Source organism: Hyperolius riggenbachi, chromosome 5, assembly GCF_040937935.1.
Source record: "Hyperolius riggenbachi isolate aHypRig1 chromosome 5, aHypRig1.pri, whole genome shotgun sequence".
NCBI lineage: Eukaryota > Metazoa > Chordata > Amphibia > Anura > Hyperoliidae > Hyperolius > Hyperolius riggenbachi.
The window spans coordinates 358,368,211-358,384,632 of record NC_090650.1 but is presented as its reverse complement, the minus strand read 5'-3'; the positions used below and the strand labels follow the sequence as shown (position 1 = coordinate 358,384,632).

The window sequence follows — 16,422 nt, the reverse complement described above, 5'->3', positions numbered from 1 at the left end:
AGATGAGATCCAAGAAATATTAAACACACCATGCTTAGGTGATTTCCACACTAGCTCCTCCGCATCTTCAAACAGGAACCTGATCTGATAAACGTCTAAAAGGCTGCAGGGGAAACCTCTTTTTTTCGTTCTCTGTCCTCCGCTGTCTGGGAGGTAGAAAATCTTGTTCCTCTCTAGAAGGCTTCATATCCTAACAGCAAGGAGACAGGGGCTTGCAGGAGCCAGGGGCTGTTATTATTGGCTCTCTGCTCATGCCTATCATTAGATATCTACTCTGAAGCATTGTGGAGCCTAGTTTTCGACACCTGAGAGCTGCTGGTAATCAGCGAACATCCCTCTTGGCTTTACCACACAAGTACTGGCATTTATAGAGGTGTTTACCGCACAAATCGGTAGTTTTCCTCACTGCTCTGTAATTTCAGCTTGTCATGCGGTAACAGCATTAGTGAATTGACATTTCACTAAATGATCAGTAAAATCAGCTGTTTTCTGCATTACCGAAAAGCTTTGTGAATGCTGACCCATGCCTCCTGCAAAATAAATGTAGGGGTTCCTTGAGATCAAAAAATTGTTTGCAGGGGTTCCTTGAGATCCAAAAGTTATTGCAGAGTTCCTCCAGGGTAAAAAGGTTGAGAATGGCTGGATTAGATTGTGAGCTCCTCCGAGGGCAGTTTGTGACATGAATATGTACTCTGTAAAGTGCTGTGGAGGATGTCGGCGCTATATAAATAAAAATAATAATTTCAGGTGACAGTTTTGGAAACGATTGCTAGACAGTATTAAAGAGGATCTCAAGTGAAAGTAAAGTAATAAAAAAGTGTTTAATTTTTACAATAATAATGTATAAATTATTTAGTCAGTGTTTGCTCATTGTAAAATCTTTCCTCTCCCTGATTTACATTCTGACATCATATGGTGACATTTTTATTGCTGGCAGGTGATGTCAGTGGAAGGAGATGCTGCTTGCTTTTTTGGCAGTTGGAAACAGCTGTTATTTCCCACAATGCAACAAGGCTTCCACAGTGTGATGTCAGGACCTCAGAGCTAAGAGGTGCTGACATCACACTGTGGGAGGGGTTTCACCACAATATCAGCCATACAGATGTCCCTGATGATCCATTTGAGAAAAGGTAAAGATTTCTCATGGGAAAGGGGGTATCAGCTACTGATTGGGATGATGTTCAATTCTTGGTTACGGTTTCTCTGTAAACTCTGTGCTGGAACTCAATAAATGAGCCCATAGGAACAATGGCAGCCATTTGTTGGTAGTCTCACCTTATGGATCACTAATGACCACCTCAATCATGTTCATGTCGGTTGGACACCTGTACACATTGTAGATTTTCACATAACACAAATTTTCTTTTTGGCTAAAGAAAATCTAAAGCATTTCCATAGCTAAGGGTTGTCCAACTCCAGTGCTCAAGGGCCGAGGTCCTCACACATTTATGGCACAGCACAAATTAATTGATAGGACTGAATCTGGAAAGTTGTGTTTCATCATGTAGAACACATTTCTCCATCCATTCTAAACACTGGCATGGATATGGCCCTCGGGGACTAGAGTTGGCCAGCCTTAGTTGGCTAGGTTAAGGAATGGATGTATAGTGGAGATATGCCGGTGGAAGTAACAGGACTGGCGATAGACTGGATATGAAGAGCAAAGGACAGGACTGGATCCAGGGTGTCTGGTAGTGTAATTACTACATTGGTGGAATGAGATATCCTACTGCACACTGGATAGTGTACTGGTTAAGGGCTCTCCCTCTGACACAGGATACCAAGGTTCAAACCTTGGCTCTTCCTGTTCAGTATGGCCGGTTCACATTTGCGGTTTTTCACAGAACCGGCCATACGGATCAGGTAAAAACTGTCTGTTTTTACAGCCAGTGTGCTGTAAACTGTCAGTTTTCTCTTTGTTCCTATGTACCTGCAAAACTTTCAGTTTCCGGTCCGCTGGGCACAACCGTCCGGGAAAATAGGCCCTGCAGCATTTTTTTGTCCATTATGCGGAACAGACAACGGATCCGTACAAGCGGAGGGATGTGAACGGTTCCATTGGTTTAAAATTGGATGAATAGCGCATACCGGTCTGTTTGTACAGTATATGTTCCGCTCCTGTTCCGCTCACCACTAATGTTAACCCGGGCCTAAGCCTGCACCTATTCAGCGAGGAGACCTTGGGCTAGACTCCCCTAACACAGCTACTGTCTATAGAGCGTGGCTGCAGCTCTGGCACTTTGATTCTGCCGGGAAAAGTGCAATATAAATGTTCTGTGTCTTGACTAAATGTGCAGTTTTCTTTTTTTTCTGAATAGATATTTAAAAAAAAAAAATCAGTGCTAATCTTCTTTCTGTTTCTCTGTTTCAGGCCTGATCATTGTCCCCAGTGCTGGTGTGGGTATTGTCTTAGGAGGTTATATTATCAAGAAGCTTAAACTGAGTGCAAGAGAATCTGCAAAGCTAGCTATGATCTGCTGCGGAGTGTCTCTGCTCTGCTTCTCCACGCTGTTCATTGTGGGATGTGAAAGTATTAATCTTGGAGGTATCAATATACCTTACACTACTGGGTAGGTATATGCACTCTGAAAACGTTGCTCTGTAACTTATTGGGAGTATGCAGTCCTCTGTATATGTAACTGAAAGCCAAGGAACTTTACTTTTTAATGCGTTCATGTTGTTTGCGCCACCTTGAGCTTCCAGGTCATCATCTTCACTGCTGACACACACAAAAAAGAAGCATACAGCACCAACTGCCGTTATCTATAAACATACCCACTAACAATGTGATAGACTAAAAATTTGTTTTTTTATAAATATATATGCAGAGAGGATGATACTGCTTGCTCGGCAGTTGGAAAAAGATGTTATTTCCCACAATGCAACGTGTCAGGACCATGTCCCTGACATTACACTGTCAGCCATACAAATGTTCCTGATGCACTCTTCGAGAAAAGGTAAAGATTTCTTGCGGGAAAGGGGGAATCAGCTACTGATTAGGATGCAGTTAAATCCCAGGTTAAAGTTCCTCTTTAATAGTGCTTTCCTTATTTTTAGTTTATTTCCTAGGTTTATTATAATGAGCCCTAAAAGAGCACGTCATTCAGTAATGCATAGCATACATCATGTTATTCCGACAGATTCTGCCGCACCGCACTGCTGAGGCACCGATGTGAATCTGGCATTACAATATAATAGCAACACCACCCTGTTCACAAGCATCCTAAACCTGTAATAAGTGAAGCTCGTTCACATCTACGGTGTTTTCTGCCTTTTTTCAAGCGCAGGAGATTTTAACATTTGCCCACGAAACGCTTTTGCAATGATTCTCTATGAGAAGGTTTATATCAGTGCGTTTTCGTCCACTTTGCGCTCCGCAAGGTGATGTCTGTACCATTTTTGGGGCGATTTTGCTCCAATGGAAGGTATAGGAAGAGCGCTAAATGCACACAAAATCAATTCATGCTGCAATTGCGTTCGCGTTTTTAAGAACCAAAGAGTCAAAGAGTCAAAGAGTTCACTTCCTGGCTGACGTCAGGAAGTGACAAAACGGAATCGGTCTGCAAAAGTGCTTACAAAAGCGATTTGCACAAAATTGTAGCGTGTATGGAGCGCTGGGAGGGGGGAAAAAACGCTCGAAAATCGCTGCCGTCAGTTATTTCTATTTTAAATGTGAACAAGGCCTAACAGTTGCAGCAAAGCATATTTTTTATGTACTGCATTCTTCACCATATGCGTTGTATTGCAGGAGTGACGCTCTGTGTGACTTTTCTCCTCTTTTGCAAAGCGATCCAAAGCAAGTAGCCTTATTCAGAGATCAGATTATAGCATATTACAGACTGTTTAATTCCTTTGTAAAGAAAGTTTAAGAGCACATCATTGAAAAATAGTATACATGAGTCTAATTTCCCTGGATGAAATCAGCTAGACACTTTTTATGACATAACACAACCCCAGAGGCCTTTCTGTGAAATACACTCTCAGACATGCTGTAAAAAATCTGAAACATAAAATGTATCTCTGGCAACCTTTCTTCAGCTTGTATTTCCTAAGAAAGTCCTGACAAACTCGAAATCCCCCCAAATCTGCTTCCATGATGCAATGGGAACTTCCCTGTCTGCTGTGTGCTACATGTGCTGCCAGACAGCCTAAACCCAGGATGTAGGGTAATATGAACAGACAGAATGCCATTATGGTTTTAAGTACCCGAGGTGAAAATAAGCTGATGAGATAAATAGTATTTATCCACCTACTCCTAAAAAATGACCTTTTTTTTAGATATCCCATGGTTTTATTTTATAGTTAAACATTTACAAAATAGAATGAATGTTTTATTGTCTCTGTTCAATGTTCTATTAAGTGTCCCAGAGTGAAAATACTTGAACTATTGAGCTTTTATATCTCTCCCCTGCCCTCACAAGTTGTATTTTGCCAGTAAAACTTGTATGGCTGCAATTTGCTTATCAGTGATGTTTACTATATTCCTGACAAGCTACTGACAAGACAGAAGCTGTTACTTCCATGCCCCCAAAAAATTACTCTTTCAAGCAGCAAAATAAAACAAGAAAACACCCTGGTTATTAATATGTTTAGTACTGTACATACACATGTTTATCTCATCATGTCACATGTCACCTTGGGTACACTTTAAGTCTGAATTGTATATTAATCTCTCATCTAGAAAGTGGGGTATAAAGTTGCCTTTATAAAACCATAGGTTACCACTTCATGTGTATAAATGCAAAACCCATAAGGCATCATTTGAGGACAGTGGGGGGAGCCACTCACATTATTACTTTATGCCTTTGTATGCCAGGTACACTTCCTGAACCTCATAGCTCAGTTACAGCGTTTACATTTTCATGGGTAGTTTCATCTCGGTTGCCAACCGTGGTTAGGCTTGGTGCACACCACACACAAATGTACCGTTTTCCACAAATGGACATTGATGGAACCATTTTTAACACTTTCATTTTCTCCTTTGTGTGAGCAGAAGCGCAAATTCCTGTCCTGTAAGATATCAGAGTTTAGTGGAAACAGTGCTAGTGCTTCTATAGGGTCAGCTGGGCAATTTCCCAGGTTTCCAAGCTCCTTAGGGGGCCCACAAATAAGGGACTGTAGAGGTCAAAGAGGACATTTTTGCCCAGGGCTCCATTTTACCTAAAATAGTCACTAGAAATGGGCCCTAAATCATCTAGCCATTACTCATCACTGAGATACCTTGTTCCTTTTCCTATGCGGCTCCTCTATGCACTTTTATCAGTTCCAGAGTATCCTAAAACTGAGCTGAGCATCTTTCTAATGCTTTGCACAGAGTCAAGATTACATTTCTCTCTGCTGGATGCTCGATAATTTCTGACAGGTCAGATCTGATTTCTGATGGATTTTCAGATCACTTCCGTACAAAATCGATCAGAAAAACTATTGGAAATCAGATCGGACCTGTGGAAATGATTGATTCGACACATCTTTCTGACAGGAAATTGCACAGTGTATACCAGGCATTAGAGGCAAATGATTAGGACAGCCAGGCAACTAGTATTGTTTAAAAGGAAATAAATATGGCAGCCTCCATATCCCTTTCAGTTAACGTGTCCTTTAGCCCAGGCTAGGTATGCAAGATCACTTATGTTCTATGGTGATTTCCAGCCTGAAGATGCATGGAGTAATTCAGGCCTATCAAGGCAGTCTCACTTTAAAGTGTACCTGAGACGAGGGGGGGGGGGTGTCTAAAAAAATTATACATACCTGTGGCTTCCTGCCACCCTATTCAGGCTGATCGGACCCTCGTTGTCCTCCTGCGCTTGGATCCTCAGCTATTTGACCAGTAAAGTCCTTCAGTCGGGGACAGTCAGAGCATGTGCAGTCTGGCTGCACACTCCCATCCCCCCCCCCCCCCCCATCGCGCTCTCGTCACTGGGAGCGCAGAACACTCCCAGCAATGGGAGCACGATGGGGGCATATTACGCCCCAGACTGAAGGACTTTGCAGGCTGAATAGCGGTGGATCTGGATGGTGCAGGAGGACGGCGAGAGAGCGATCAGGCTGGAGGAAGCTACAGGTATGTATATTTTTTTCTAGCACAAAACTTTATAGGAAGGAACCACAGGGTGGATGATACATACCAAAAATGCACACACAAAAACTAAGTTTGTATCAAAATTGTATACACTTTAATGGTATCAAAACATATATAAAAATATAAAAATTGCCCAAACCTCAATACCTAACTCCCCTATATCTACTAATTAGGAACTCCCTCCATCCATCCATCCATACATATCATACAGCAAGGCCCTTAGTCATATGAAATGAGGTATATTTTTTTCTATCCCCCGTCTCTGGTTTCCTTTAAGCCCAATGTGGTATGTGCAGAGGCAGAAAAACAGCTGTGAAGTCTTCAGAAATGAAAGCAATGACATTCATGTTTATTCATTTTCCCGCAGCATACTGTAGTTGAAATCATTTCATCACACTGTAATCAGAGCGTGTCAGTGCGTCTGTAATCTGCCGATGTAAAATTCTCTGAGTATACTTCACATTTTGCAGTAGCTGTGTGTTTTCTCTTTCCTTCTCAGCCCCACATTAACGATGCCTCACAGGAATCTAACAGGTGGCTGTAATGTTAACTGCGGTTGTAAAATCCATGAATACGAGCCAGTGTGTGGATCGGATGGAATTACATACTTCAATCCTTGTCTCGCTGGCTGCATCAGTGTGGGGAATCAAAGCATTGCAGTAAGTACTATATGTGAAGCAGTCGTCTGCTGACTCTTACTGTGGGGAAGCACAGACAGGTCCTCGTATTAATGAGGTTATCAGCATGACTTTTACTTCCTGTATTAGTAGTAGTAGTGGGTAAAGTGCTGCAGTGCTTTATGGATATTGCTTTAGAAGGAGATAGAACAATCTCTAGAGCTGTGGTGCAGTAATCTGATATACTGGGGTCTGTAAACTCCTCTCCTGATCCCACACACACACACACACACACACACACACACACACACACACACACACACACACACACACACGTGATGAGCTCGATTTTTGCATAGCAGTCATTTCCCTGCAAAATTTGCAGTTGCGATGAAAGTTTGTAATTGGAATGCATAATTCCATGTTGACTTGTTTTTCTGCTCTGTAATTTTTAAATGGTATTATGTAGGTTGGGGTTTGTGCAGCTGAGCAGTGAGAGGAGGATGCATCATTCGACTCTAGCGTGCGAAAGTAATAATATAATCCGATAATCCGAACATTTGTATAGCGCTTTTCTCCTGTCGGACTCAAAGCGCTCAAGAGCTGCAGCCACTGGGATGCGCTCAAGAGGCCACTCTGCAGTGTTAGGGAGTATTGCCTTGAACTCCTTACTGAATAGGTACTTGACCTAGCCAGGATTTGAACCCTGGTCTCCCATGTCAAAGGCAGAGCCCTTAACCAGTACACTTTCCAGCCACTAGTAGGTGAGATATCACAGCACAGAACTACTCTGCATTGCTCCAGGGCAGCTGCACAGGACTTTGGTGTCACCCCCTACCATGGTGACACTCAGGCCTCATTCCCATTGCATTTCGCTCGCGTGTCTGTCGGCGTTGGGCTTTTTTAGAGGCTTTTTTTTTCCTTTCCTGGGGCTTGGGTGGGCGATGCGGTTTTGTTAAAAGCGCTTTTCTAATCGCTTTTGCCGGGCGTTTTTTTAATTCACTCACTGACATTCTTTGACCTGGAAAAGAATAAATACCATGTATTTATTCTTACAAACGCTCACGCAATTGCTGCACAAAGTGATTTTGTGAGCGTTTTGCGGTTTTCCTATACCTTCCATTGAGGCGGAATCTCCTCAAAAATGGCCCATGCACCGCTTATCTGGAAACGAACCGCTCAGATGTGAACTTTGTCATAGACCAGTGGTGCTCAACCTTTTTTGGTCTAAAGGCCGAACTTCAAATCAAGAAAAATCTCGAGGGCCGGAACACATGCATACAACATTTCGATGTAAAACTTTTAACGTTTTTCTAGTAACAGTTAACATGGTGTTGGAAATGGAAAGAAAACGACAATGTAAGAATTGTTGTACTCACCATTTGATGCACATTTTCTTAATGAGAAGTTTGCGGCTGTTTTTCAGAAACCATTTTCTGGATATTTGGCTCCAAATTTGTAACATTTATTCTTAATACAGAATGAAGGTGATCATCTGTGATGCGAGAATGTGAGCCAGTTTTTGCCCTTTTTATCACTGAGAACGTTTGCTCACAGACATAAGTACTGGCAATGGTATTAGAGTCCAGTACGGTTCCTGGGTGTATGCACAGGGCCGCGGGCCGTAGGTTGGGCACAGCTGTCATAGACAATCATTGCACAAGCACCTTCAGGGCAATTTTGAAAATCGCCAGCACTTAAAAAATCTCAAAAAGGCCCCTAGTGTGAACGAGCCCTCAGAGCAGCCCGCTCCTGCTGCCACCCCCTTAGATCGCTACTGGGATTGGGTGAAGAAGGCACACAAGAGTCATTGGATGGTGGTTACATGGTGGCCATTAGTAATATCTACATGCGGGGTCAGTGGTGGAGGTGAGATGGTACACCAGGTATGGGGAAGGGGAGAGATGACATGGTGACTTCTGAATATATGGAAGGTGAACAATAACTTGGTGGCTATAGTTGTTATAAAGGTTAAGGGTGTCAAAATGCCCCTGTTTACCGAATGGTGAAGTGCAAGGATTTTTGCAGTCATTGGTATGGTTACACATCACTGCACAGCCATATGGCCAAATTGTCATGCATTTCACAACAACCCTTCCTGGTCTTTACTCACCACATGATTCAGCAGCAGAGGTCATCTAACAGATGAAAATGGCGGCCGTGTCTCTCTGCTATGTGGGGATTAACTCAGTACTGTTCAGAGGAGCCCTTCAGTGAGTTCATACTTCCTTCTGAATTTGTTGGTGGTGTAAAAAGAGCGGAGTATATCCTGCCTGCACCTGGTGGAGACATACTCTGAATTATTTGTCATGTCTGGAAAATCATAGCTGGCTTCAGAGTACTGCACATTGTGCAAGAAGCGCTACCCACAGTACATGGGTAATGCATGTTAAGCATGCAACGTAACATGTGTTACTATAGCACTTTACTCCTGTACTACTGGTCGTCTTAACGCAGTGTTTATCAACTTTTTCGACCTGAGTACCCCCTATCGCAATTCAATTCCAGCCAAGTACCCCCCACGCGTATGTATGTGTATATATGTGTGTGAATATGTCTATATAATATATATGAAATAATCCATCCCCACTGCAGGTATAGGTGCCCCCAGTATAGATAGATAGCCAGGTATAGGTGCCTGCCCCCAGTATAGGTGCCCTCAGTATAGCTAGGTATAGGTGCCCCCAGTATAGCTAGGCATGGGTGCCCCTCAGTATAGCAAGGCATGGGTGCCCCAGTATTGGCAGGCATAGGTGCCCCCAGTATAGCTAGGTATAGGTGCCCACCAGTATAGTCTGGCATGGTTGCCCCCCAGTATAGCCTGGCAATGCCCACAGTATAGCCAGATGGGGGACGCAGCGCAAAACAGGGGAGCATGCCCACACATAACGGCGGGGAGGGGGGTCCACTCCCTCACCTTGGGCTACCCCGTCAGTGCTTTGCCCTCTGACAATCATTAATACCAGCAGGGGCGGCATGGTAAAAGGAACACACACTTACTTCTGCGTTCCATGCCGGAGGCCCGATCTTCTCTGAGCCTGGCGCTACTTCCTGATAAACAGGAAGTAGCGTCATCGCTGACAGAGAAGGACCTCCGGCATGGAACGCGGAAGAAAGTCTGCGTTCCTTTTACCATGCCGCCCCTGCTGGTATTAATGAGTGTCGGAGTGGGAAGCGCTGATGGGGGAGCCCAAGGTGAAGGAGGGGGGAAGTGGACCCCCCTCCCCGCTGCTATGTGTGGGCATGCTCCCCCGTTTTGCGCTGCATCCCCTCCTGGCTGCGTACCCCCTGCTGTGGTCTCGCGTACCCCCTGGGGTACACGAACCGTGTGTTGAGAAACATGGGTCTAACGCACAGTACTCTGCTGGGTTTAGTTAATATTGCTGTTATAACAATCTAGGCGAGTTCTATCCCTCTTAACATTGGTGAGCTACAACCACAAGCATTCTTTTTTCAGGATGCTAAGAAAACCCACAAGCCACTTCTGCTGAAATACAGACTCCTCTGTGAACAAGTGGTGTTGCTATTTTAAAACTACAGTACTTATGGCTCTTGGACATGAGTCCCACGTCCAAACTAGCTACTCTAAAGGTTCCTGAATGTGAGACTCATGTCCAGAACTAAAAGCCCTTGCAATCATGCGCATGCACGAGCTTTTGCATGCTTGTGCACTCTTCCAATAGTGAATGATTGTTGCTACCAGCAATCATTCACATAAAGTTATGAGATTTTTTTTTTATTAAAGTGACAGTGAGCACATTACAAATAAAAGTTTTGTTTTTTAAGTTTTAACCCCTACCAGACTAATAAACACCTCGTGTCACCTATACTTGGCCTTAAAGGGACTCAGAGCTGAATGAAATAAAAAGATGTATACATACCTGGGGCTTCCTCCATCCCCATACCCACATATTGCTCCCATGCTGCCATCCTCCGCTGCCTGCAGCTTCAGGAACCGGGTCCCCGCACTTCCGTCAGTCGGCTCCATTCTGACGTAAGAGAAGTGCACTCTTGGCATATCTCTCCAGTAGTCACTGGAGAAATAGGTAAAAGGCACACTTCTCCTGTGTAGACTGGAGCCGACTCATGGAAGGGCAGGGACCCGATTCCCGAAGATGCGGGCAGCAGAGGATGGCAGCGTGGGAGCGATCCGTGGGTATGGGGCTGGAGGAAGCCCCAGGTATGTATAAAACTTTTTGTTTCTTTAATCTCTGGTACACTTTAAGATTCATGGACACCTGTTATGGCTGCCACCCATAGCGATTGGTCACGATCACTAGGGCGACACTAGCAATCTTAGAATCACAAAAAATAATTTTTTTCCCTGTGATTCTGGAGCAATTGGGATTTTGCCCCAATTGGCAAAAACACAATTGCTCCAGGGAAATTACAAAAATGTGTAATGATCTGCTCAGCTGCCTGTGCAGGCAGGCAGCTTTTTGACCATTGTTTAGGTTTGCATGCTGCAGGACTCTGGAAAGAAGAGCTTCTGTCAGTTTTGCAGCTTGTGCTTGCTGAGGAATTTGCATACGTTGTCATGCAAATTGCCTGGCCACATTCATTGGAGGCGTGTACTATAAGTACTATGTGTTTCCCACAATGCTCGGCTGGTCATAAGGATTCCTTCCTGTGAAACACTCCTGGAGGAGTGTCAGCCTTACTCTCTGTTTGAAGTTCAGCTTAGAGTAATTTCTGAAACTGCGAGAGGCAGGTTCCCCTAGTGCAGTTAGGATTGCTTATCTGTTTTGTTTGTTCTGTTGCGATTGTCCTGTCCCAGCGGTGGTCGACAGGAAATCGTTCTGATATCTGTTCTTGGAGTATAGCTGGCGCAGCGGTTGCTACCAGCTATCTCTTCTGATCTGTCTCACTTGGATCGCACTAGCATCTTGCGCTAGCGCTGTGGATCCTTCTGTTCTGTCTCCTTTGATCGCGCTAGCCACTTTGCGCTAGTGCTGTGGATCCTTCTGTTCTGTCTCCCTGGATCGCACTAGCATCCTGCGCTAGTGCTGTGGATCCTTCTGTTCTGCTACTCTGTACCTGGATCGCACTAGCATCCTGCGCTAGTACTGTGGATCCTTCTGTTCTGTCTTCCTGGATAGCGCTAGCCACTTTCGCTAGTGCTGTGGATCCTATCTCTTGCTTGTCCCTGTTTTCGTGTGTCTGTCTTGTCTGCTGCGGGCGCTTGCTGGGCTTTCGGTGGGGTGGCCGTTGAGCGGGCGCTCGCGTCCTCTGTTACATGTTTGTCTGTTGATGGTTGGTTGGGCGTGCTTGTCTCTATTGTGCTTATCACGTGGAGACCGCGCATGAACGCGTGCACTGTTGCGAATGAGTGCGGTGTTCGCGTTCAGTTAGCGTTTGTTATTTTCCGTATCTCCTCATTGTATGATTTGCTGTGCCTTTGCTATCCTCGTATTCTGTTCTGATCTGCCTTGTGTCACTTTTGGCAATCGCCTTTCTTGCGGTTGCGTTTCTGTTTCGTACCTGCTGTTGTGTGTGCGCTGTCGCGGGGTGGCGACTAGATTGGCGCACACACACATACAACCTGTCCCTTTGCTCATTCTCATTCGCAATTGCTTCTCTTGCGATTGCGTTCTGCGCTTCGTACAATTCCTGTCTGGCATTTGTGGAGGTACAGAGGATTGGTTCCTCTGCACTCCTCAGCGCCATCTGCCGACAGGAATTTCCCTCTACGGGTGCGTAGCACCTTTTGCTGGGTTCCTGCAATCATACGCTTGTGGAGGATTTCCGCCATATCAGCGCACGCGTTGTGCGCTGATCACGGAGAAAGTTCCACAATCGTTACAAAATGCTTTTGTGATCACCCTGCAAGCACAACAGTGCTGTGGGCTCACTGCCGTATCCTTTCAGTAGCAAAGTTCTTTTAGGAATCGCCTGGATTTCTAGAAAGCAAAAACTATACTGAAAGCGCTCTAGGGAGCGCCCAGCCTAAGAGTACTCAGGAGTCTGTGTGAGAGTAGTGAGGACCTTCAGCAAGAGCAGTAAGGACCCTATATGAGAGTACTGTGGACTCTGTGTGAGAGTAGTGAGGACTCTGTGTGAGAGTAGTGAGGATTTTGTGTGACAGTAGTGAGGACCTTGTGTGACAGTAGGGAGGAATCTGTGTGAGAGTAGTGTGGACCCTGTGTGACAGTAGGGAGGACCCTGTGTGACAGTAGGGAGGAATCTGTGTGAGAGTAGTGAGGACCCTGTGTAACAGTAGTGAGGACCCTGTAAGACAGTAGGGAGGAATCTGTGTGAGAGTAGTGAGGACCCTGTGTGACAGTAGGGAGGAATCTGTGTGAGAGTAGTGAGGACCCTGTGTGACAGTAGTGAGGACCTTGTGTGACAGTAGGGAAGAATCTGTGTGAGAGTAGTGAGGATTCTGTGTGACAGTAGTGAGGGACACTGTGTAAAAGTAGTGAAGACCCTGTGTGACAGTAGAGATGAATCTGTGTGACAGTAGTGAGGACTCTGTGTAAAAGTAGTGAAGACCCTGTGTGACAGTACAGAGGAATCTGTGTGAGAGTAGTGAGGATTCTGTGTGACAGTAGTGAGGACACTGTGTAAAAGTAGTGAAGACCCTGTGTGACAGTAGAGAGGAATCTGTGTGAGAGTAGTGAGGACCCTGTGTTAGATTAGTGAGGACTCGGTGTGAGAGTACTGAGAAATCTGTGTGAGAGTAGTGAGGACCCTTCATAATAGCATTGAGGACCTTGTGTGAGAGCAGTGAGGGTGCTGTTTAAGAGCAGTGAGGTCCCTGTAAAAGCTGACTAATAACTGCAGGCATCTTAAAAGCCAACCAGGCATAGCTGCAATTCAAACAAGCTATCACTTTCTGGACTGGGAGACAATTTCACTGTGCAGGATGCAGATCCACGGTATGTTGACATACTTGCGTTTCAGAGATGAGCCAGTGCAATCTTAGAACCTTGTGTCATGTCACATTATTGTGTCGCCCTCTGTCTGGGCACTTATGAGAACTCCACTACTGATTAGGCTTAACTTTGTTCTCCTGTGATTGGGATTACTGACCTCTCCCCATATAAGAATATAGTTTGCGCTCTTTCTGACTGGTGTTGCCGTAGCACACATTGACTTGATTTGCGGCAGTGCATTGTAGTGGTGTTGTGTAGCTCAGATCTTATTTTCAATTAGTTACTGGCATTTCTGTATGTATATGAAACGGAGCAGGGCCTTTGGCTGTGTGACCGATTGTAACTAGAGAGGTATAATCTCTCATCAACTTGTCTAGCCTTAGACATACTGACTACCAGCTGGGCTGATTATTCCTATCAGGAATGTGCTAGAGGCATTGCTGAGCTCTGTTTATGGAAATATATTCTTTAATAAGTTCAAGGGCACCTGTCATTTTCCACTAGACATTACGCTACCAAGTCGACCAGTATGAAAGACAGTGCACTTGTTGCCAGTTATAAAGATGTTTGTGTATTTTTAATTGAGAACTTTAATGCTTAATGCCAACCATGTTTTTTCTTTAGAATGTTTTATTTAACGTTAAAGCCACTGTACAGGTTGTTGCACACATGAAAAGGTGTCCAGTCAGTTTTGTGTTTCTATGCATTTCTGGTCCAGCCCTGTCCTGTCAGTTTTTGACAGTTGGAATCAGTTTTGTATGTGTTTCTGTACATTTCTGTTGCCATCCTGTCAATTTTGTGTCAGTTTTGTTTATGTTTCTATGACCGTGTTCACACATAAAAAGTGTACATTTCCGGTCTAGTCAGGTAAAACTGATAGAAAACTGATGCACAACTGACAGGACTGCACTGGACCAGAAATGTGCAGATTGTGAACCAGACCTAAAGGTTTTTTTTATTGTTGTTTGTGTTTTAACCCGTTGGTCTTTGATATGCCATTTTCATCTCTATCCCTCCCAAATACAATTTTGTCTTCATCTAATACTGCTGTTTTAAAGCTCACCGCCTGTGAATGCCTGTGAATTTTACAGCACTCCAGCTTGCAGACAGCTGCTTCAGGCATTTTTGGTGTTTACCTGTGCATGGTGTGGATTGGTATGGCTCTGTGGGCAGGACTTAAAAGCTAGAGGTGTCCCTAAGTACTTACCGTAGTTACATTAAGGAGAACCAGAACCACAAGGATTTTTGTAGAGGCCAAAAGGAACCCAAGAGTCAACTTGCTGAAAAAAAAAATGCCAAATTAAGCTTTGGTGTGCTGAAACAGATCGGGTCACTTCATCCTTAGGTGAAAAATTGTAAGAACTTTCTGTTTTAAGAAGGAGAAATTGTACTCTGCATAGCTTTTTTTAGCAAGTGGGCTTTTGTGTTCATTTTAGTCCTCTACAAAAATTCTAGTGGTTCTGGTTCTGCTTACATATTGTCCGGCTGCCGGTGAGCTGGGCACAGGGTGAGCCCAATGACAGCTCACCCTGCTGCCGCTCAAATTCCCGGCGGCGTTAAATACTATTCTCCCTCTGAGTTGTAGCAACGTGGAGGGAGATGTAATTTGTGGTCTAGCACTAGTGCTATGGCGGTGCCCAGCTTCGGGACTAAGCGCTGATCGCCAGCCGCCGAAATTACCTGCTTTACTGGTTCTCTATACATACCATGCCAACTTGTAGCGCCTCTGTCTCTGTTAGGGCCCAGACACACTGGGTTGTTTTTGTTTCTTTTAAAACGCCTCCATTGACTTACATTAAAATCGCAGAAAAATCATAATCATATTGATTTTGCCTTAATTTTACCACAATTTTGATGTAAGTCAATGGAGGCGTTTTTAAAAAAAATGAAAACGACCTTGGTGTAATTATGCAGCGGTTCAGGACGTTTCTCCATTCATAGCGAACAGTCTACCTCGGTTAGGTGATGCACTCCAGATCCTCACTAGAGCATAATCCGAAAACCACAGTTTATTCAGCAGATGGTCATCTGATATAGCTGACTCTGGTCATTTACACCAAGTACAGTATTGTGACTATTGTGTATCATGTACACACCAGCTATCAAATTTGTTCTCCTTTGATCTAGAAATATTATCAAACATGGTCATCTCACTGTTTCTCTGTTACAGGTAAGAAATTACACTGAATGTGCCTGTGTCCAAAGCCGCCAAGTTATCACTCCGCCCACAGTGGGCCAACGCAGTCAGCTCCGCGTGGTCATTGTCAAGACCTATCTGCATGAAAACGGCTATGCTGTGTCGGGGAAGTGTGATCGCACCTGCAATACACTCATTCCATTTCTGATTTTTCTCTTCATTGTCACCCTCATCACAGCGTGTGCACAACCCTCAGCCATCATCGTGACCCTGAGGTGAGGAGAAAGTTGGGCACACAAGCAGTGGCGTAGCTAAGGAGCTGAGGGCCCCGATGCAAGTTTTACTATGGGGCCCCCCTAAGCACTCAATACATAACAATTGATAAGGCGCACCAAAACCTGCCAATGGCAACTACAGTGTCAGGGATGCAAGAGGGGGATGGGGAACAGTTTGTTAATGATTATTACTATTCAAAGTATCTATAGAAGTGATTATTATGAGCACAGGGCCAATACAGAGCTAATACTGTAGTTGAGGGAGGGCCCTTCGGGGCCCCTCTGGCCCAAAGGCCCCGATGCGGTCGCTACCTCTGCACCCCCTATTGCTACGCCCCTGCACACAAGACAACTAACATTGCACTTTTCACAGAAAGGAAACATGCCCATGCTCACGACATCACACTGTGAGAGGGGTTTCACCACAATATCAGCCACA

The 16,422-nt window shown here is 44.6% G+C and overlaps 1 protein-coding gene across 2 annotated transcripts in view; it reads left to right on the top strand.

Annotated features, from left to right (window-relative positions):
* The window catches only part of SLCO5A1 (solute carrier organic anion transporter family member 5A1), a 105,262-nt gene that overhangs the window by 71,052 nt on the left and 17,788 nt on the right, over nt 1-16,422 (top strand). For both annotated transcript variants that reach the window (XM_068237478.1, XM_068237479.1), the window contains exons 6-8: nt 2,372-2,570; nt 6,579-6,738; nt 15,742-15,983. In XM_068237478.1, coding sequence (XP_068093579.1) covers nt 2,372-2,570; nt 6,579-6,738; nt 15,742-15,983 — 601 coding nt within the window. The remainder of the gene's footprint in view (nt 1-2,371; nt 2,571-6,578; nt 6,739-15,741; nt 15,984-16,422) is intronic.